Below are 23,919 nucleotides of genomic sequence, written 5' to 3'. Positions count from 1 at the left end.
ATTCTAAACTAAACTTAGAATATATTCGTCTCTAACCACATTACTTTTATTTGACCAATACACTCCCATCCTAACTCGAAAAGGATCTGCCGAAGCTTCCTATCCCTAAGTCGAGAAAGACGACAGGAGGCTAGCAGCGATAGCGCTACGGCACTTTCTGCCCACGGTCCAGGGACTTTCCTCAGAGCATGAAAAAGTTACTAAGAACTCCGACTGTGGCTCCGCGGTGTAGTTCGAAGGAAAGCTCCACTCCACTTAGGTACAGAGGTCTCTTATATATGAACGAGTAACAAATACGAGTACTAGCGAGAAAGGTTCGGTACAAATGGCGCTCAATACAAATCAACTCGACCGTAGCTCAACATTTCAAATATACATTTTTTATTAATTTCACTATTATTACAATAGGAAAATAAATTAATTAACAAAATTAAAAAATTATGAGATAAAATTTTCTGTTTTATTTTCGAATATTAATATCCACATCAAAATCGAACTTTGTTAAAGTAAAAATTTGAATACATAGGATACACTATAGATAACAAATATCGTATTTCCTTCATAATACATACTATTACGAAATTTTTATCGGAATATTCGTGTTCGATCGAATTATACGTTTACATAAAGTCACGTGTAATTTATAAAATTCATGTCACGAGAACACATGACGTGTCAAATAATGTTGAATAAGAATACAAAAAAGGATTGTTTCTGCGTCAGCATCGTTTAAATTTACGCATCGATAAAGTATCACACGATTAGTACCAAAATGATTATAAAAGAAGTGAAAATTACACGTTGCGAACAATTCTTTGCACGCGATAAAATTCGTTATATAAAAATATTAGCTATATTTTAGATCGATCTAAAAATTTAAAATCGTACCCAGTGACACGAATAAATTTCCTATAATCTGCGAGATACGAAGTATATCAATCAACTTTAATATCGAATTCGCCTTATGACTGAGAATATAATCAATCGAACCGCAAGCATCTTTGGCTTTATTATCAAAATGATTAAAAGATATACAAATCAGCGAAGTAATCTCGTCCTAGACGTTGATCATTAAAATGAACACAGGCAAACGTGAAATGATCTGTCTTTTTTTGGAATGTGAAATGCGCAATCGTTTCGTTGTGCTTCTTCATTATCATCAACCAGATTAAAGTTAACAATATAGGATTTGATTTTTATCGTGAGCTTTTGATTTTGTGTCTAAGCACATTTTACCCGTGTATGTATATGTAATCGTTGAGACCGTACAAACTTCTCTCTTTTTTTTTTTTCTTCCTTTCCACGCCATATATACCCCATTTATTTTTTCGCCAAATCGCTCTTCCTTTGTTGGACACTATGGTTCCTAATCGATTTATTTATTAATAGGAACTTTCTAAACATATCTAAACATTCGTTGTACAACGTTCGCAACGTCAACGATATCCTCCAAATAAAATATCACAAATTCACGCTGATCATATTAATCAAAGACGCTAAAATCTTGATCGTACATATAAAATGAACGTTGCATCGATCTTTAATTCAGTAACAAATATTCATTTATCAAGCTTTATAACGAAAGCTTCTCCCGGAGGTACGATAAGTTCTTTAAAATATACGTCTTTGTTTAATCTATACGATGGTCCGACTACCACATGACCACCGTAATAAAGGAAGGATAAATCCTTTGTTTGCGTTTGGTTGCCCAGATTCGCTAAAAACACGTAAGAGTTTCGTCGTGGATACCATCGTTCTACCACGATCATCTCATCTTCTGCATACCTGTGAGAAGAAAGAATTTTATATCAGAAAATCTGTTTACATTGTATGATTATTACATTGTAAATTAAAGAGTAGAATTATAATTAAAATTAAGTAAAATTATAATTAAAAAGTACATTGTAAATTTCAGCGCTCGTTGAAATTTCCTGAACAACTTTATAAGAAAATCATTTTCTATAAATAATATAGACGGAACAAAAGATATTCAACTGATTCGGATTTAATACATAAAATTTGAAAAATTACATTAAAATTTTGATTATAAAATTAATTTTACCTAATATTACAGTTTGCCAGCACCTGATTCTCCTTTAGCACCGCTTTAACATAAATTGGCGTAGTATCCGATCTGAGAGATGCCATTTTCGCGATGGTTCCAGTCAAGCTAGTCTCCGAGGGTTTCCTAGATTCCGGAAGCCAAGCCGTGACACCGCCGGATGTAAACTTAATCTCAGAACCGCCGATTTCCTCCCAATACATAGGAGCTAAGTTGTGCACGTGAGCAAGATCCTTATGATCTTTGCATTCACAGTCCAACATACCTATCTAAACATTAATCAGATTTGTAAAAATCGTCGTTTAAAATCGGTCAAGATTATCAAGCATTATCATATTGTAGGAAGATCGCAGAGAAAAAGATACGATTGATTTTAATGTTGTTTCATGATTAAAAAACAAAAAAAGTCTTAAGATAAAATAGCTAAGAACAAAAAGAACCTGCTAAGACAATAAAATTGTAATATTTTCGATATTTTGATATTACGACAGAAAATATCTTTTCAATTATCAAGAGTATGAAGAACGTTCATGTCTAATCGCCAGTGAAAGTACAAGTTTCATAACGTAAGATTACGCGACAACATATTCGTAAAATTGTCCCATAAGCAACGAAAATGAGACTTATCCTTTATAGTTGTTTTGTATATTTAGTTATTTTTAAGAAATAATATACGCTTCTCCAAGTTCCCGGACTTTTTAAAAACATCTTATCGGCACATATTACAGTTACTACGCTCATATTATATCTAAATTTGTACCTCGTCACCGTAGAATATACTGGACGTTCCCGGAAGCATCATGCCTAACAAAGTCATAGCATGGGTAGCATTCTTCACGCTAATGGTAGAAGCTATTCGTTTCAAGTCCACGCCACCTATGGACCAGTGTATCCAAGGATAACCCGGCTTTTTAAACAACACACCTTTTGTAATATGCTCTACTTGGCTCTTGATCTCTTTCGTGCCATTCGCCACGCGCAACGTAACATCCACAAGATCCATATTCATTAAAATAGAGTTTTTCGCTGCAACCAATTTGGCAGCGTTCAAAGCGTCCACGTGACAAATAAGTATTCTCTGAGAACCTACGATGGACTTCCAGTGTTTCAAGCTACTAGCAAAGGAACTTTCGTCCACGTAATGTTCCAGTCCTTTCAAGTAAAATCCATCGACTCCCCTTTGCAACCAAACTTTTATAGCCCCTGTCACGTTGCCGTTCTCTAACACGTTTTTCACGTGTTTCGACGTGAGCGGATCACGCTGCGGGGTATCCAGAGAAGGTGGCACCGAGGACAGTGCTTCGCGAATCGCTTGCAGCGACATGGAAGGTGTCGTCGGTGTTACCTCCTGCAGAATCGTCGTTTCGGTAACGTCTCTTCTCTCACGTACGGCTTTGTCTGTTTTATTCGGCTTCTCAGAGGGCACAGTTTCGTTATACAAAGACTTTACAAAGGGATACAGCGGCAGATCTAGAACGAGGCTCATGTTTCGACGATGAGTCTCGTGCACAAGCACGGCGAAATCATCCAATGTTCCTAATTCTTTATTGAGGTCTGTCAGGTTCTCGATGTTTGTGTAATATTCAGGATAGTGTGCTGCTGGGAAGATCGAATTTAACCGGATCCCACGTACGCCTAATTTCTTTAAATAATCCAAACGCATCGTTATGCCTCGAAGATCCCCGATACCGTCACCTACTTTCGAGGAATCTTGGAACGATGCGGGGAATATTTCGTAGAAGACGCTACCTTGCCACCATTGAACTGGAGGGTCGCACCTGTGGAAATATAAAACGACTTTTTACAGATTACTCCGGTTATCTAAATTTTTAGTAGAGCAGTATGTTCGCGAATAAATGAAATAATCGAGTATCGAGAACTATATTCATGCAGAAGTGGACAAGTAGAAAATGCCTGCTACATACATACATATGTATATATATTTCTTAGTCTGGATAAAAAATATTTTTCGTCCTCGGTTATTGACAATCGAAATACACTTTTACTATAGTCATAGTATTAAACATATCCAGTTTAGAAATTCCAGTCATCTTTAAAAACTTTACATTTTTGAATTCGACAAAAGTTTTAAACGAACGTTTGCACGAATAGAAAGCTACTTTCGATATCCACGATGGCTACGAACCGCAAAGCTACGGAATTAATTAGAAATTTATAGATAAGAATTAAGAAGAGAATGGAGATTAAAAGGAATTAAATTTAAAAAAAAAACTTCCTTTAACAAATTACAACAGCTCGGTCTTTAAAAATTCGAGAAAAAAAGTCAGTCGCGGTATTTCGCTAATTAAAAGAAACGGTCTTGTCGTATTTTTGCCTCCTGTTCTTCGCATATGTATGTACATATATGTATACATACGTACTTCTTCGGCATTGTGACGATTACACCAATGACGAGCGCTATGCATGCAGCCAGCACCGACATCAGGGACCAGAAGCAAGTTTTCCGTATGAGCGGCCAGTTCCATTTCATGAAGCGATAATCCTTCGACGGTTTCGGTACCATCAGCTGTATCCCGACCAACGGTGGCTTTCCTCCATTCTCCTGATTGTAAAACTAAACAGTTACAGTCTAGGTTCTTAAGGGTGTTAGAAAGCAGGCAAGCGATTAGTGACATGGGATAGACACAGGTAGATCGCCACGATTCCCTCCACCACGACCAAACGTCCAAATTGACCAACAGAGCGATACCAGTTCTGTTTTGGTTGGCTGTACCATCGCCATTAGCGTGATTGTACATCGATATCGAAATGCAACTAGCATCGTGCCAGGGCAACGATCTGGGCCATTCTGAAGTGTTTTCAATGTCTCGTATATTCGTATCCCTTTGTTTTAGATTTGCCATTCAGCGGAGCATAAATTTCAGAATTACTATCGACGTTGAGCGAAGTGATACGTATGTTCGGTTGGAACGATAACATTGGCGAACACGTAGATATAAAAATAAAACACGTAGCTTTTAATTATTGCTTTGCAATATTTGTACCTTGATCGAGCTGTTTCTGAGTAGAAATCGCTTGCGACGCGAAAGTTGTACAGAAGAAAAGGAAAATACAGATTTGATTGGCGTTTCGTAAAGGATCTAAGGATCTTTTATACCGCTAATTAAAACGCAATGTCGATATAGCTTATATATATCATAATTCCATTGAAATCGATTAAGATCTTGAATTTTTCGTAATAAGCTTTTACGTTGCTAAAAGCGTGCAATTTATTTATTGCAAACGCTGTTCCGTACGTGTGAATCTTCTGCGGTTCCTAGTATTCATAACGCGAAGACGTTGCGTATGCCAAACTTATCTAACATCATATATGACAATGTCAAGGATCCTAAATTTTCGATTACTCCAAGGAATATATCATAGGTTCTTTAAATAGTTTGTTTCTATAATAGCGAGTCTTTGAATATATCAGGCGTGCCAGAGCTAATGCAATGCCTTGATGAATTGCTTTTCAGTCGGAAATGGGACAATTAATGTGTCAACAATGTCCCAAGCAATTACATATATGACACTAATCGATAGAATCTTAGAATCTTGCTAGCATCGGGCTGAATTATTACGCGTCAACGTACATCGGTAGAGATATGGTACGTGTTTTTCGTACGATATACACTTTCTTTTTCTGTAGTAAAGATTTATCGAACGCAAATGGACATATTGCGACAAACGTATTGCGTTAACAACGTTTGGCAAACTAGTGTTTTTATGTGCCAAATTGACCAAAGTATGCCGAATACAAAACTTGCACGTCAATATTCAAAGAAAAAAATATGAAATTATCTAATAAATAGAATTTTAATTGGTACGAAATTATAGCAAATCCGTTCTATATGAAATGCTGATAAAGTTCTTTTTTAAAGACAATATTTTTTAATATTTACTCTGACATATAAACGCGGATCAAGCGACCAGCGACAGTGGGTTAAATATACGATATTTTCTGAGAAATTACATAATCTAAATGCTTTATGCAACACCTGGAGAGTGCGTTATTTTTCATTTTCACGGTAGATTTTCTGCTTGCCTATAAATTCTTACAATGTCATAAATGGTTCTGTAACAATTTCATAAGAACCATAAAGGATCCTATAAAAAGAATAAGTCAACAAACCAGGTATACTATTGTTATGAACACCGTATAAATATTAGATTAAACGAAGCGTGAAAAGAAGATACACATAGAAGGGTGAGCTTGAATGAAAAAGATGTAAATAGGTTAATTTCCCTTTTGCGTGAGACGCTCGATATCGACCATTCAGTAAAGAAGAGCGTCGATTTTCACATCGCTTAAAAGTTCATTAAAGGGCTTACGGTATCGGTTTCACCAACTATAGACCCTATCGCTTATGGTATCCATAATTATAATCCTACCGTGGAAGCCAAACGATATAGTCAGGTTCAAGATTTACACCTTTTTACGTGTATCACAGTTTCGCCTTTATTTATTCATTCGTATCTCGTCTTTCAATAATCTTTTCCTTTCGTTGTATTATTATTGAAAATGAAACTTTCGATAAATAAAATAGTGGCGCGACTAGGAATGTTTAATTACAAAAATAATCTTTATAGTAGATAGCAGATATTGCGTAACATATTGGAGCATTTAGAATTTTTAAGTTTTTAAAGTAATCTTTATGGTAACGATACTCAGTTAGTTAAACAAAAAATGTGTTTCCGTGTGCATGTAACAAGAGACGAACGATTATTTTCAAATGCGCAGTTGATTAGATTAGGAAGCTCGAGGTGCATAAGGAGAATCAAAATCCATGAAAATCGTCTAAGAAACGAGAAAGGAAAATTTTCTGTTCGACACTCTGCGATGCTCTTATACATTTTTTATGCGTCTCGTTTAAAGAAAAAATAAAAGAACTTCATATATATTTCATAAAAAACAAACTTTCGTATTTGTCATTTATCATTCACAAGACAGTTGCTCGTACAAGGAATAAATATTTAAAGACTCTTATAAATCTTCACATACATACGCATGCACACACACACATATAATAAATTGGATTTTTAGGGACGAACGTGACAGCTATTAGAATCTTTTTATTACAACGAACGATATTAAGATATGTTAAAATTTATTTACCAATTCATATGTATAACAATTCACTGATAATCCGATAATCTCGTGATCTCTATTGATATACGATACGACGATAAAAATTATTGATCTTCTAATAATGTTTGTACGGTGAATGGAGCAGAAGTTGCAATCGATGAATGAAAGAGTGTTTAATTACGAGTCGGTGCGGTGAAGACAAATACAGTGACGTGTACCAAAAATAAAATAAAAGTACGAGACGCGCAGATGAAATTGAACTTGGCATGATTAGAACAAAGATGGAACAGGTGATCGGCCGTGGCCAAAACAAAGCGTGCATTGCACAAAAGCGAATAAACAAAGTCATAAAAGTTAACAAATGACGAACGATCGTACGCAACTCTGCTGTTAGACGTTTACAAATGACAAGAAGCCAGTAACGATGATTTCGCACGATTTTTATCGAGGATTTTTATTAGATAACGCACTTACGCTACCCAAATTATTCACAGTGAGGATGTACAGAAACTTAACGATTTATTACACTGTGCAATCCATAAATATGCAAAAAGCGTAAGAGTACACAGTCGGTCGCAACGTATATGTATTGCGGTAATATAATTAACTCTCTGCTGGCTCGACGTTGCATTTCATCACGTTCATCTTTCCGTGTACCGAGCCATACGCAAGATACTTCAATAGATCCTTTCGCGTAACGAACTTGCTTCCCGTCAATGGAAATTCGAAAATATAAATATCATACAATACACAAATATAGCTGTTACGAAATACCTTTCTCTTAAATCGAGAAGAATTATTAAAGCGCGTACTGATATAAAAGAAAGGTGTTCGTCGAACTAACAGAGAGTTAGAAAGAAAAAGAAAATATCATAGATAATTATTGTACGTATATGTATGTCAACAGTGGTATCGCTGATAGAACAAATATAGCGAAACAAGTATATCGTACTAACACTCGTATACAGTATCAAATTTGACAAAATCAAGCCTCAAATTATGCAAAGATGTTCCAACATCTATTCTTAAACTTAAACGATATTATTAATAGACCTTCGTAAATGTAAACAACAATATCGATAATATGATTCTTTAAGTAAATAACAACATTACGATAATAATATAATTTCTTAAATAAATAATTTCAAATTCACCGAAAGACGCGTATACACCGTATGTAAATATCCATTTTAGGTGTTATAGACACGTAACGTCTAGACTCTAGACAATTGGACAAGAATAACAACGCCTACGCTTTTCCACGACCACGCTATATCTGTTCTGTCAAGTTCATCTCGCGGTACACTGTCTCTCATCGACGCTGCAAAAAAATTTCATGAACAAGTAAATTTCCATAAAACGCTGCTTACCAGTGCTTGAGCATCGGGTGCAAGATGTTGATAGGCTGTGTTCAATTGCGTCAATAGCTGTGCACAAACGGGTTCGTTTGTGTCGCTGCTGCTTCCGCTGGTCGTCGATTCCACCATCGGATCCCGCGAACTTGGTTCTGCAATTAATTCACGATCTTCAAAAAAACAAAAAAAAAAAAAAAATTGTCTTACGACGACCGATCGCGCGCGCCCGACCTGGATCGCGTATCGAACTTGAAAAGTTTCGCGGCTTTGAGTTTCCTAATTGTCCGAGATGATCCAATCATCAACGATCGCTGTTCGTCGACCAGACAGAATCGACGTCGAAGCACGCGTCGATCCTCGGCTATTGTTACGGCCAGACTTCGTTACGATTAATTTATCGCTCCAATTGAAACCGGATCCCGTTAAAGACATTTTATCGTCGGCTTAAGTGCCGTGTATATCAACGGGTCCATTATATAAGATCCTCGAGAGTGACAAGCATCTAAGTACTTGCGCGTTTCGCGTTGCTCGATAGGGGAGAGCCGGCAATGATTTTGTTCAATTTCACCAGACAGTAACCGCGGAAAAGCGTGAAACGAGTATTTTCTAAGTTTGACTAGTCGTGAACGATGTGCATCCCGATAGTGCAAACACGTGGCCAAGGTGTAATATCGTATTGCGTTAGAAAAAATTAGTGACATTTAGACGAAACGTAATTGATACAAACAGAAAAGTCGATATACATCGTCAAGTAGTATCGTTTAAGACAGGTTTTCAATCAGCGACACGCGGAAAATGTTTTGAAAGTACGTTGCAATCGTTCTATTAGCTGTTTATTAAACTTTTTGTAACTTTATAAGATTTCTTAAATGTTTATATTATTTTCCTATTTACGGACGTACGTGATTTGAATACGCGTAATTTAACGCGTATATGCGTACGAGTACTGTTTGATATTTTATTTTATTCCCATTGTTCACTGTGACTATAGTTCTATCTATCTATGCCATTCTCGTACAAATATGCAGAGAATACGCGAAGTATAAAATACGGCTGAAACTGTGAAAGGTATATCGATTTGCCACAAATTCACCATTTAAACCACATTGCCTTTCTCCATAGTCGGGTAGCATAGGATTCGTAACTTTTGCTTCTAGTGGTTTTTTGAAATTTGTTCTTCGACGAAATTATTACACAGGTGATAATTATTACATAGGTGATAATTACAGTGGGGTGAAAATAATAAAAATGAAGTAATATAATATTGAAAAATTATTAGGATAAACAAGTACCTATATGTACAGCTGTAAATCGTGACTCTATCTGGATAAAAGTGAACGTTAATTTTGTTAAAAATAATCGTGTGGTTTTATTCACAAGAACAAAAGGTAGGAATATATTAAGAAGCCAAGGAACAAAACATATATTTGCTTAAAATTCCTAATATTTTTCATTGGACTGTTCTGCTACCGAGTAATTGCACGATATTACGTTGTAAGCGGTTGATTAAAGTATTTATAGTGAAAAAAGCAACAAGAGGCGAGGATTATAATTTTCTCAACGTAACTTGATCTTTCCATGATAATAGTATTACCCTGTAGAAATTAAAAAGACGGAAACATCGTCATCAACCCTAATTGGCGGGGAACATTTTGACGAAGATCATTTTTTTTAAACAATAGCGAGGAATAAATATTTTTTCCTAAAAGATATTTCGACGAATTAAACGTAGACGATATACGCATAACGCGCATTTATTTCGTAGAAATTGCCATATCTAATCTCCGACGATATTTCTGAAACTATAAAAACGTTCAAAAGCCGCGAGTCTTTCATTAAACTGGATACTCTGTCCAAAGTTATTAAATGATATAAGCGATTTTACTACACTAACTATCACAAGCAAACAGAACGGGCTTGGAAAATCGATAAATTATCTGTATAATGCTGTAAAGATTGACTCGAAACAACCACTAAAATGAAAAATGCACGGACATAAGAAATGGGTATACAAATCAAAGTGACACGGAAAGCTGCCTAGATTTTTCAGTTCGGTAATATTATTTAGTGGTTGTTGAGATAAATAGATCAAATCCATCAGATCGACAAATTAGGGTTCAAACTTTGGAAAACGAGGTAAACGCGACTCTTGTACGAAGTCTGTTCGAAATTAGAAATTCTAGGCCTGAACTTCATAACCAAAATATCTACCACCCACGTGCTTTCTAACGATTTTTTGAATATTGAGCTCGGAAAGACAGGTTTTATCAGTCTATTTTTATTCCTCTCTGACACCAGCAGTTTATTCCGATATTACTTCGAACACTAAAAGCTAAATTTTTAATTTATCAAAGTGGAGCGATACTTTCAATTTTATTAATTTCGATCGTGATATATTATTTTTATCAATTCGAGTGTTAGACGTTTACTGTGTCTAAATTAATCGTAAAATGCTTCGGACAGTATTATTTCAATGATTGTAATCACGTGATTTAAGTATAATACACAACGTTACGTGTTAATTGTTTTTTATGGAAATAATCCTGTTCGAACACGAAAGGAAATAAAATTGCTTAAATTACAATTTTGTAATTTTATTCGTTTCATTTAGCGTTAATCTACCATAGACGGTGGAACTTCGAACGCGTTACGACTGATCTTTCTTTTTCCTCTCTTATTAACTATATTGGTCCTTGGACTTCGTTACTCGATGGCTTTTCATATATTTGTTCAAATATTACGCGTACAAAAAGCCATAAGTGTATCTTTTAATAGATTATGACGTTAAGATTATGTATAGATTTTGCTTTATGTTAAAAGGAAAAAAAAAAACATTTCACTTATACGCTATATTAAGATAAACTTTCATTATAACCATTTAAACTCAATACAAAGTTAGATACGTCAATTATTTCATCTTTCGAAAATTATATACAAAGCGACTAATTATTTTAGTTTTTTTATATAATTTTTTATATAATTACAATTTATAATTTTATAATTATAATTCTTTTATATAATTATATCCATAATATATTTATAATACGTTCATAACACATTCATAGTACATTCAATACTTCGATAAAAGAAATACTTCGTTAATTACGGAACTAATAAAAATTAATTATTACGTATAGCTGAATCAGACCGTGTTTAACGTTAACGTTTGTTAACAAATCGTCTATCACAAAACGGGAACAACCAAAGCGGTCAAAAATTCCTGGATTGATTCTTAAGATACGAGAGATTACAACTCGATACTAGATAATATCATAGTAAAACACGAAACACATGCGATTAATATTGTTAATTTTACGATTACATCGAAAATATGCCAATTACCAACAGAAACCTACCATCGTTCAGTGCTCTACTCGAGCTGTTCACTATATTCATGAACTCGTTAAGCCCATCCTCCTTATTAATATTTTCAAGCGTTGGTGGAGGAATCGATTCCACGGGTTTTCCTTCCGAAGAAGCGAAAATGGTGTTGATTTCCAAGGCATTGTTTGGTTGCGTGGCCGGTGGGCTAGGAGTTAAAAGCGGACAATCCGACGCCTCTTCTTCCTAGTAAAATAACAAGCGTTCGATATGTGTTATATCATTTTTCTTTCCAACAGGTTTCCTCGTAGATTATTTTTACCATTTAAATAATATCGTTTGAAGGATAAAATAGCGAAACGGCCGTCTTTCTTCCAAACGAAATAGCAAGATAGATTTGCTGCATTTCAAAAGACAAAACAATGAACCAGATGAGCGATAAAAGTATATGTACGAATCGAATCATGCGTATGTATGTTTAAGTACGATTTTTGGACACGACATTAAATATATTTGCCTAGAAGAAATTTTATAATTTTTTTAATGCGTGTTATTGTTGTACGGTGAAATGGATGGATCGATGATTCTATTATAATATTTTTTATATTATTATAGTAATTATATACATATATATGAATTTCATATTGTAATTACGAATGGTATTAATAATATTAGTACTATTATGTTATCATATTAGTATATTTAATTGATTAAATAACGAAACTTCCTTTCTCTCTCTCTCCCTCTCTCCCTCTCTCTCTCTCCTTCGTCGTTGAAGAATGCCACGAATTCCATTATATTTACCAAATTTTCCAGATAAGTTGTATCGCTAAATATTACTCGCCTCTTAAGTTACTCTTCTCTACGTTACTTTGTTAATTTTAAATGTAATTTTCAAGATTAATTTTAATTTCAATTAAGTACAATCTCAATTTACCGTAGAATGTAATATCTTGTTATGATCTCTCTTCGGTATGGTTTTCACATTTATTCTTCATAAATCGTATACGCTGTACTTTCTAAATTAGGCTGGGCCAATATACATGATTTCTGGAATCATCTACACGAACAAGCGGTAAGCTCGTAATAATATTATCGTAGGTCTGATACGCCACGACTGAAGGAAGATGGTATCTATCAATAAGAATCATCTTATGGATTACACAAACGAATATAGCGTATTACTCATCAGATCAGTCACTGTTTCCATTATAATCTCTAGTATTATCATCAGGTATATTCAACAAATATTACTGTAATCGTATTTTCAGGATTTATCCCCTGTCCAATCGCACTTTATTAATTTTTAGTTTCATGTGCACACAGAGTTAATGTCATTCGTGAAAAAGGTAAGCTCGTTTAGAAGCAAATACTTGCGGAAAACGCGTTGCTCGAATTTTAAGCGAATAAAGAATTTGTTAACTAAACGAAAAATATTTCGCATATAATATATGACTTTTAATGTAATTTAAAACAACCAATATTCTACGTTGAAACTCAATACGTACTACTCGCTTGTTACTCCTATCGCTTATCTGAAATCAATGTCGGTATCTAAGCAATATACCTATCATCTAGAAAACAAAGATTAAAATAAAAGATCATGATCACACTATGATATAAATATCGTAGACATTTTTAAAACAAAGCACGTGAACTTATCTTATCGAGATTAACTGAAGCGTTAAGTACAAATTACTCGTAATTGCAAAGTGTCTACTTTAACAGCTAGAACTTATATCTTAGATGTTAATCTAGCGAGTTAAAGGAGTCTTGGAAACCACATGCTATTAAACGTAGCTAAATATATATACATGTAGCGTGAGAAAACACAAAGAAACAGAAGAACGAAAGAATAAAGCTACGTTATTTGTGTCGAACACACCTGTTGGTCCTGACTTATAATGAGCTGCCGCGAACTCGGCGATGACGCAAGTTCAATTGGTAAAACCACCGACAAAAGACCCTCAGGCTTCTGGATATTCATGTCTGTCGAATGTAGAAAAATCTAATTTGTTTTATATTCTCAAACTATGTTCGACGCCGAACAGCAGGCGGATACACATATATCGAATCGTTCTTTCGATAAAACATCGAAACGCTTCGGTTTTATTTCTGTCCTATTTCTTATTTCTCTTCCCTTTGCTATTCGCTCGCAATTTCATACATCACGATTTTATTCCCGTCTTCATTCTATCCTGCTTAAAGAGTACACTCTATCGTCGAATTAAAACCATTACATAAGCACGTTGGAAATAAAAAAAAAAATGCCAAGTGGCATTTTTGTCCGCTTGAGTTGCTACCCGACTGCAGATTAACGAACGAAATTACAGCTGCGCGTTCTACGATGAAATACGATCTTTACGTGGACGTATTCGCGAGTGTAAGTGCGAGTTACACACTGGTAAGTATATGACACATAATACGCTCGAACGAAACGCAATCCTCGGTCGTCATATTTACGAAGCACGCGGCGCGCCGACTGGCAAAGTGCGTCGACTATTGATCGAAAAATTCTATGAAGCACGCGTTGACCGAGCTACGATTTCTTCCCCTAATCCATTAAACGGGATCGTTGAAAAGGGCTGTCCAAACGATTCTCGGGATTCGTCATTGTTTCGTTGTCACGCTCTTTCGAGACTGTTCTTACGTCATGTCACAGCGCTTGTTCGGTTCAGACCAAGTTAGTTTATCGTAGAAACATTACAGTATGGCTATGGTCATTACCGGACGTGGGATGTTTATGCATTTATCCTAAACTTTAAATCTGTAAAAATGCGCTTAAATGAACGTAATATGAAAAGATATAAGAAATGTCGAAATTATCGAAATGTTGTAATTATCGTCGTAATAGATCGATACGCGGATCGTGACGCGTTTATGACAAATTGAAAGACGTGAAAGTAGTACTTTGTCAGAGTTCGCCTTGATACAGTCCTTACAATGCGATGAAAATATCGTGATTTTAACGAACTCAAGCTGACCTTGACTTTACTACGATAAAAAGGATTACCGAAACGTTTATTACCGTTGCATTACGAGTATTTATGAATGAAAAAATTTCAAGGTTTAAAAACGCACGTAATGCACGTAATATATAAAAATGCATAAAATAATAATTTAGTGTAATAGTTATGATATTTAGTAGACGAAATAAATCTCTGGTACGATTGTCTTAGTAAACAAACGAATATGCATAAAAATTCGCAGTTTAATGATAATATTTGAGAATGAAACGAATCTCTATTTGGATTTCGTGTTTTTTATTTAGTCCGTAAAAATATGAATTTGCATAAACATCACCTAACCTAGTTGTTACATATAAAAAGCACCATATTTTACGTGTAATGTAAATTAAGTGCAATCTAGTAATCTCTAGGGATAATAAGACAAATATACTTAAAAATTAAAAGTCATGAAAATGTATTTATAAATTCTTGTCGATTTGAGGAAAAAGAATATGTCTAATTATTGAAGTTATTATACACATGCAAACACTGTTAGAGAATAGAGCTAAATAACAGTGAACTAATTGTGAAATAGGGAAAAAATCTATCGAATTTGATCTGGTGAAATTTGGTGATACAATTGGTCACGTAGTACCTTTAAACGATACGTTAATTTGAACGTTTATGCTTTCCCTGTTTGTTAACGTAGTTCTAAGAATAAAAGACAACAGTCACGTTGATTCTGTGCTAATTTAGTTTGTAACGAACTAATTACAAAATAAACATTTATACACGTGCAAGACTTTTATGTTCATCTTCTATGAACACGTAATAGCAGTTACAAATAAATCGAAGATAATTTTGTATTGCAGCTGCTACTACGATGTTGTACAAACAATGCAACAGTCGAAAACGCGAAACGTTATTGCGTTTATCAACTATTGTTAAACCGTGCATGTATATGTAAACTTATCGTATCCTCATGGATACCAATAATTAAAGTAATGGTAGCTTGTTTCAAGAAACAGACGTTTGAAAACAAATTTGTTTCACTTTCTTCAAATAATATATTTTTATTTTGTTATATATATTTTTATATCTTATTATAGTTATAGATTTTTGCATATTACGAGCATCCTGTATATATTTATACGTTTAAACTTTCCATAAATGCATAAACAGCCGTAGTCTAATAATTACATAAAGTTATTACTTCTCATAGAAAAAAGCAACTACTTGCGCAATCACACCTTCTATCACCAACACCATCACTATACATTCAATAACGAGATCATTCGGAACATCATTATTAACATAACGAGTAATTCTAAGTCACCTACTGTATCGATAAGAATTACGAATTATCCAAAAAAATTCAAATTTATCTAATTTACCTGTAATACAGCCGGTTACCACAAGACGGCATCGGCAGAACACCTAAACACATATAGAACCGTCCTCGAGAAATCTTCACCCCCGAGGAATCACAAAACTAACAAGAGATTTCTTTCGAGACCGGTCGGTATCTCAATACGTTTGATACGCCACGACTCACTTTGTCTACGTGTGCGATTTTCCACTACCGAGAAACCTACCAACGAAACAAGGACAACAAAATCACTACCGAAGATAATGTCTGTGGCTTCGGATGTTGATGACCATCCTGCAGTCCCCAGCCGTAAAGAGAATCGCGTGCCTCCGCGTAGTATATTTAGCAACACCGTTTCGTTCCGTTTAGTCCCGTGGTCTCTCACTTTTCTGACCGAGACGTTCGCGCCCTCCTCGAGTCTGCGCTCTTGTCGATGACATACATGCAATTCATCGTATCAACTGTGATGGTTAGAAGCTCAATAACCTCGATGTTATATCGTTTTAACAACAATCGACGGTGCAGTAAGATTGTTTAAAAAATTAGCTTAGAACTCCAACATTCGTTTCAATTTCATAAACTTTATAGATAAAGAATTACGTATAAGAAATACGGAAAATTATTATCGATCCAGAGAATTAAAGAATAGGAGAAAAGCTATTGTAAACTGTTTCGTTTATAATTCATAAATGTGATGCATTTTGTATATGATAAATGTAATAGTAATGTTTATAAGAAGAAATTGTTTAAATAGTGAGATAACTCTATAAGTTGTTAATAATATGACATTAAAATTACGAATAATTTTAACAATATTAGTTTTTCTAAATTTCCTCTGTGGCCCCTTTAAACATGTTAACATTCATGCACGTTGTTTATTTTATTATCTTACTATTTACCGATAGTATTTAGATGAGGATAATATCGCGCATGACAGTACCGATCGGATCTCGTCTGTGGCCATATCTATCGATTAAGTACAGGATAGACGCGACATTAAATGAGAGTACTATAAGATATCGTGTCTCACATTCTGAAATACCGACCACGGAAATGATCAGAGTTTTCTATTTATAACATCGCGGCGCGACGGTTGTAATTAGTTCGTTTGAACGTGATCCATTACTTCAAACAAAAGTTTAGTTAGTCTTGGTCAATTTGTATGTTAACCTTTATATTATATCATCGTTATTCGAAATTAGGAGCACTTTAATCGTGATATTGAAAAAAGCGATTGTTCGATTATCAAACTTATACTGCCATCGTAATAAAAACATTTGCAAATATCTCAGAAACTACAGTCGAGCGACGGTACATATAAAAAAAGTTGTTCAGAATATTGACCTTGACAACATATTTTAAGGTTATTGAAACCGGTGTAGTTGTCCGCTTTGTAAATAATTACCCTTATGTCCTTACTGCTTACGAGTTCTTGTTTATGCAATAGTAGTTCACGTTCAGCTAAATAAATTCAGTGACCAGAAGTATATTTAATCAAGCACTAACTAAAGTTTTGTTTGAATAAACGGAGCGCGTTCGAACGAACTAATTACAGTCGACGCGATGTTATAAATTGTAGAGGGCGAGAGGAGCATTCTGGTTTTTTTCGACGTCGGTATTTCAGAATACGAGACGTGTAATCTCATTTAATGTGACGTCCTAATATCCTGTGCTTAGTCAATAGTGAGGTTAAAAGCTATGGAAACTACATTATCGACAATATGTCGATAATTTAATTAGAATTTGTAATAAATTTTTAATATACTTTTTAATGATTGAAAATTTATTTTTCTTTCTCATTTTATAAAACACACGAAGAGAGACATTTTTATTATGTTTATTTATAGAGATTTTAATGTCAATGTATTTTTGTTAAATGCATTTTATTGCCAATTTATTGTTAATAGAAGATACATTCATTGAGATACACAAAGTATACGTTTGAATAATAGTAATAATGTTTTATAAATATATTTTTATGAATATCTACGCTAAACACGGTGAAAACAAATTTTGGTAATGGAGAGTACTAGGAGAGGAGGAGTACTTCGTTTATTTCGCCCTCTTAATCTGTTTTTACTTTTCATCTGTACATAAGAGTATTCGATAGGTTACTCGAGTAATCGCATTGAAATTGATACCAGAGCTTATAACCTTTTGCAACTCAAAACGAAACGATTATTTATTTCCACGCTTAAAGATAAGAACGACACTACGATAGTTAATTCGGAGTACAATAATTTACAGTGTTATTGATATTACGTCTTATTCTAATATAATTGACGATCTTATCTTTTAATCGATCGGATCGATTAAAATTTGCTAATCTTTACGCAGATATAATGCTGTCACTCTAATTTATGTTGCATTTATCACGAACTGCAGTGACTGAGAAACATGTAATTTTGTATTTTGTCGAACAAAGGTGATTTTCTGACTACACTTCTGCAATATGCAGTCTGTTCGTTTTGCGTTACGCTACGCACATACATACTTTTCGTTATTGTTACAAAGTTATCTCGTTACTTCGTCGTACCCTTGTATCGTGGTATATACATATATGTACGTATAGAATGTGTTGCATACCTACATTCCCAGTTACCCACGTATTTGTACTGTATTTACCCTAGGATGAGCTTAGAGACAGTTATGTATAATTAACGTACATGAAGTTTCCTCCCGAAATCATGACGTATGTGCAGTGATGCATTTACCGAATTAACTAGTCAAACATAATAAACCTATGTTCCATTTTAATATATTCCATGTAATTTAAGCAATTATCTTTTATGTTGTTGAATGTTAATATTCGAATATTCGTGAGAAAGTAATTTATCAAGAACGTACATAGACATTCGTATCGAAAAATTATAAGAGATATCATATTGATATTAACGCTATGACGAAAGAGATTACAAAAGATAGTGTATCGATTCATCTATTTAAATTTTTCCATAATATTACAGAAATATTATTTCAATTTTATTTACAATATCATTTAAACGTTATTTTATTACTTTCCCATAATTTTATGAAGATATTAATTCAGACTGTTTACATTATTAAACTATTTTCTACATAAATCGCAAAAAACCAAGTAATTTTTCATACGCATAATTTTATTCAGAAAGCTACTCGGTACATAGACTCGTTTTAATAAATTTTACTCTTCGAAAGGTCAAAGATATTTTTATATGTACAAGCATTAAATTGCTTTCATTCTGTAGCGGATAATCCAGTGTCGATCAATGATGGATAGACGTCATAGTTAGTGACTGGTTCTCTCACTCACACAGATATCTAGGAATATAGTAACGGAATGTAATAGATGTACAATTAATGGGTAATGTGTAACATAGAATTTTGGTATTGGCGTTCCCTTCGTGTCTACATTAACGAAACTAGCTGCTCGGCTAATCAATACGCTTGCAACCACTAGCACATTTTGCGTTCCTTACTAGCTTATCCAAGTAGATTAGTTTATACATTGTAAGTCAAAACGTTAACAACGTATTATATATATTTCGCAGTATTAGTCGTAGTTATATATAGAAATAGCATTAATTAACCGTTAGATGTTGCGTAAAGGAACAATAGGTTGTTATTTCTTTCAAAAAACAAAATTGGTAAATTGTATTGATAAATTATGGGAGTACAATGTAGAAGAATAATGTAAAAATCAGTAAGTGATACGAGCATTTGAAATTTTTCTATAAATATTTCTAAACGTTAAAGGTTTTTTTTATATATTCAGAAATGTTTCTACGAAAAATTTGATCCTGAAACACAGGTTAATGTCATCGTGTCATTCGAATAGCTAGCGATCTATGAATTTCTAGAACCTGCACAGAATTAACGCAATTTAGTACATTTCGAACTTTCAAAAAGATACCGGCAAACTGAATTTAATTAGCTTTCAGAAATATCTTAAACGCGATCCTTATGGAATGTATAGTGTGCAGCCGAGAAAATCCAGATACACGCGATACCGAGAAACCTTAAGGTCGTTAAACTCAATATCGAAGGCTTCGAAATAAGTAAGGAACAAAATACGGTATCAGTGACTTATAGGGGCTATCCTATCTCTTCTAACTACTTCTGGACCGAGAAACTGGATTTCAACGGTATGCGATATAACAAGCTACAAAATGTAGAATTGTAGATGCTCAGGGTTCGTAAGAAGACGTTTGAAATCATAGTAATTAGCGTGACGTGGAAGATTAGATTCATTCGCTATGAAATAACACAGGAACATAATAACGGCATATTCGTAGTGTCATTTCCATAATTTGACGTTGTTAATCTCATTGTATCAAATGTTGTACAAATATCAGTTCTTAACCGTTGTTATCCGAATATCAGATCATCGATGATTGTTATGTATGTAGAATTTGGACATATCTAAGATTACTTATAAGGATTCGGCGTATATACGAGATGTTTCAATTAGGATGAAATAGATTCTAGCGACTTTAGATGTTTCCTGGTGCCACGGTATGTATTTGGAATTGTGTTAGCAATTCTGTATAGGTCAGAGAGGATTTGTGTGTGTTAGATGGTTGGACGTGGTCCAGGAAGGCCAGAGTTACTCTCGATGGTTTATTTTTTGAAGCAAGTGGAATTGGATTTAGCGTATGAATATGTTAATGCGTATTGTGGCGAATCTTTAAACCTCACAAAATCCTTTGGGATCCGCTACTTCAATGTTTTTTAGTTTTTTCTAGCACCGGTTATAAAACAGGTATACGTTATATTTGGCTTAGTCATTTTATTGTATTTCTCTTAGGCTGTCAAACATACATATAATAATTTTTACGACAACTTTTAATCAGATTTCTATATTAGAATTCTTGTAATTGCCTTTTCGATAGATATTTTCTTAAACGTGCATTGTTTCTTTAAAAATCATTATCAAATCAGTGTTGTCAATTCGATATATTTAAATTTACTAATATAGATGGACATTTCCGTTATCAGTGTTATCGGATAAAACGCGTACTGCGAAGTTCATGTACAGATATTTCCGTGGATGGACATTTAGATCCAATCGTTGCAGATATGTTTTCAGTACCTATATGCCTTTAAACAAATGATTTCAATCATTCCTGAATTCTGTTGCGATGACATTTAAAAGTTTTCGATATTTTCAATCAAACGAAACAAATTTTTCTATCGGCCATTCAAAGAACAAAGCATTTCTACTTCAAGAATTATTGAACATGACACGGAACCATTAACAGTCAAATTACTAAATAAAATTATAACAATTCGAATAGTCCATTCGGATAAAGAGGAGCGTATCACAATAGGATCCAGTAGAAGAAACTTCGTTGGCAAAAGTTTCGTCAAGTTGGATGAAGAAAATGAACGAAGTGTGGTTTCTATCGCAAGTTCCAATCTTGCGGAATACCACTTGGAACATGCTTCGAATATTAATGAATTTCTTTGTATAATGTCCTACCTATAATTTGTTTCAGCGTAATGCACAAGTTCCATGATAAATTTTCACCTCGATTGGCAATCTTATTCGTATTTCATCCAGAGGAAGTATATAATATTTTACTAAATAAGAAGAAACATCGTACGTCCTTAACATTGCACTCTGATACAAGTATCGTGTTATCCTTTCCTAAGTGACCACATCGTGCCAGAAAACTCAATAATAGCTTGTACTCGTACGAAGTTGATTTAAATTAAAACGACATCTTGCGTACCTACGTGCGACGTTTGTAATGTTCTACGTATAACGTCCAGCATAGGGGATGACGCAAGGTAAAAATAGATAGAGATGAGATATTTTCAAGTGGCAATCGGAGCACAAGAGGGAGGAGTTTGTATATTACGTCATTCTGACACTTAAGATGGGACAAACGTGGGCGAATGATCAGATGTCGGACCGGAGTGGAGAAAAGATCCGAGAAAATGGTCTTCGTGTGATGCCTGAAATGAGTAAGACGACCACCAACACGACGTATTGAAAGCAAGCCACAAAAGTTCCGCTTTTCTTCGACCGAATACCGACTACTTTTCAGAAATATATTTCTCCGTTCAAGCCACGCGGTCCAACAAGACTGTTACATAACTTTTGATATATTTGTACGATTTATATTCGGTCGGCTGATTATTGTCTATAGACGCAGAATTATACGAATTACGGAATAAATTGAAACGTATGGTAGAGAAAATTTAGAAGTCAATAAGTTTCTGTTATTCGCTGAATTGGCATACATTCGTTTAACTAATAATTGGAACATTCTTATTTTCCGTCACGTGGTAGAAAAGGATGTGCGTATAAATTTATTTAGTGAAATAACAGCTTAAATTTTAATTAATTATTTCATGCCATGAAATAAAGTAGAGTAGTTTCATGAAATACATGGTCAGAGACGTCAGTAACTACTGATGTATTGCTGCAAAGAGCAATACAGACCAGAGCAAGTAGTATTACCGCAGAACAAGGGAAACGATTTCCCAGTGGTACAAGTCAGCATTTGATGTTAGCTTGGGAGTAATGAACCCGTTATTGATACTTCCACATCGTAGCTTGGTTTAACTTTGTCTGTAAATAACAAGTGATACAGATTCTGCGAAAAAATCAAAAAGTAATAACCGGTGATTGAAAAAATGATTGTCGAACGTTATGTATAAAATATTTTGTACTGCCATCGCATCATATCTTTGGACAGTCGACTACTATATTGTTCTATTTCAGATGATTCAGAAGAACAAATTCTAGACATTGCGTGTCCTCTAGCTCGTTCAACGTTATATTACAGTCGCTTCTCACGCGAGCAATAACACTTTACATGCAACCATCGCAATGAACCAATTTTCTGTCTAAAATGTGTAGGTTCGAAATATTTGAAACTTACGATGTTAACGGTTTCATGATTTACTGACTATATGGTAGTAACATGTCAAAACATCGTTCCTATTAAAGTAATATTTTTCTTATAATATATAAAAGCTTATATTTCTGGTTGACATTTACTTATACTACAAGAATAATGAATTTGTAATGATTATAAACATTCAATGTAGAACAGTCATAAATTAATGAAAAATATAGAAATAATAAAGAGGAATGGTCACTTTCCCGAATTTTTAGTTCATGACTAAATATAGTAATGAAATGATGATATATTAGAATGCAAGGGTAAACGAGACACTTGAATAAACAGTAAAGGAATCGATTAAAGACTTCTAGTTCGTACTTGTATCCTGCTTAATCAATTTCTGATAGAACGTACCACGTGGTGATTTCTACGCACGAAAAACGTTTACACTCTATCTGGCACGATACCTATCGCAATAATTAACAACGCGTTATGTGCGACTGCGTATTGTATCGCATAAACGATATAAAAAAGACAAGGATAAAACAAAGAGGAAAACAAAAAACGGTAAAACAGATCGTGTATGATTAATCGCAGTGTTAAAAGAAGTGTCCTAAAAGATTTGAGAGACAAGTTGACTGGACGTCGATCGAGCGTGCAATCGTCGACAGAAACGTCGAATTAGAAATGAGGCAAACAATCGAAGCAAAATGCACGGCAGTTCCGCGAGAGCAGTCGAAAGGGGTGGCTGATTCGTGGTTGCTCGCCGAAACGATCGTCGAAGGTCGGTGACGTTCGTGTGACTCCGACGATACGACGCCGGCGCTATGTAACCTGCTTGACGTAGCAAGATGGCGGCGGCGTGTCGGAGGCGTCTCCGTCCGCACAGTGCTCGACGTCGAGCAGTCCGCGTACGTTCGTAACAACGTTTCACCGCAT

At 34.5% G+C, this 23,919-nt stretch overlaps 1 protein-coding gene across 5 annotated transcripts; it reads right to left on the bottom strand.

Moving 5' to 3' along the window:
* Positions 1–438: 438 nt before the first annotated feature.
* LOC139990738 (maltase A2) lies at positions 439–17,686 on the bottom strand. Of its 5 annotated transcripts, none has more exons than XM_072010220.1 (8): positions 17,550–17,686; positions 13,713–13,816; positions 11,863–12,073; positions 8,522–8,676; positions 4,444–4,637; positions 2,823–3,840; positions 2,063–2,331; positions 439–1,785 (listed from the first exon to the last, which is right to left on the bottom strand). In XM_072010220.1, the coding sequence occupies exons 2-8, from the start codon at positions 13,812–13,814 to the stop codon at positions 1,560–1,562; spliced, it is 2,175 nt and encodes a 724-aa protein (XP_071866321.1). In that variant the 5' UTR covers positions 13,815–13,816; positions 17,550–17,686; the 3' UTR covers positions 439–1,559. The 5 variants fall into 5 exon arrangements, with proteins under 5 accessions (XP_071866321.1, XP_071866314.1, XP_071866328.1 ...); XM_072010213.1 differs by lacking the exon at positions 17,550–17,686 and adding an exon at positions 16,170–16,540; XM_072010227.1 differs by lacking the exon at positions 17,550–17,686 and adding an exon at positions 16,170–16,540 and having other exon boundaries at positions 4,444–4,625.
* Between the last annotated feature and the right edge of the window lie 6,233 nt (positions 17,687–23,919).

This window comes from Bombus fervidus, chromosome 1 (assembly GCF_041682495.2).
Source record: "Bombus fervidus isolate BK054 chromosome 1, iyBomFerv1, whole genome shotgun sequence".
Classification (NCBI taxonomy): domain Eukaryota; kingdom Metazoa; phylum Arthropoda; class Insecta; order Hymenoptera; family Apidae; genus Bombus; species Bombus fervidus.
This window is presented reverse-complemented; position numbering and strand designations above follow the sequence as displayed.

Bases quoted from the DNA above. Each gene is read 5' to 3' on its own strand.
- LOC139990738 (XM_072010220.1), bottom strand. From the start codon at position 13,814: ATGAATATCCAGAAGCCTGAGGGTCTTTTGTCGGTGGTTTTACCAATT. The intron at 8,677-11,862 runs GTAGGTTTCTGT...GTTTTTTTGAAG, and splicing joins GAGTAGAGCACTGAACGATG to ATCGTGAATTAATTGCAGAA. The intron at 4,638-8,521 runs GTAAGCAGCGTT...GTAACTGTTTAG, and splicing joins CACCCGATGCTCAAGCACTG to TTTTACAATCAGGAGAATGG.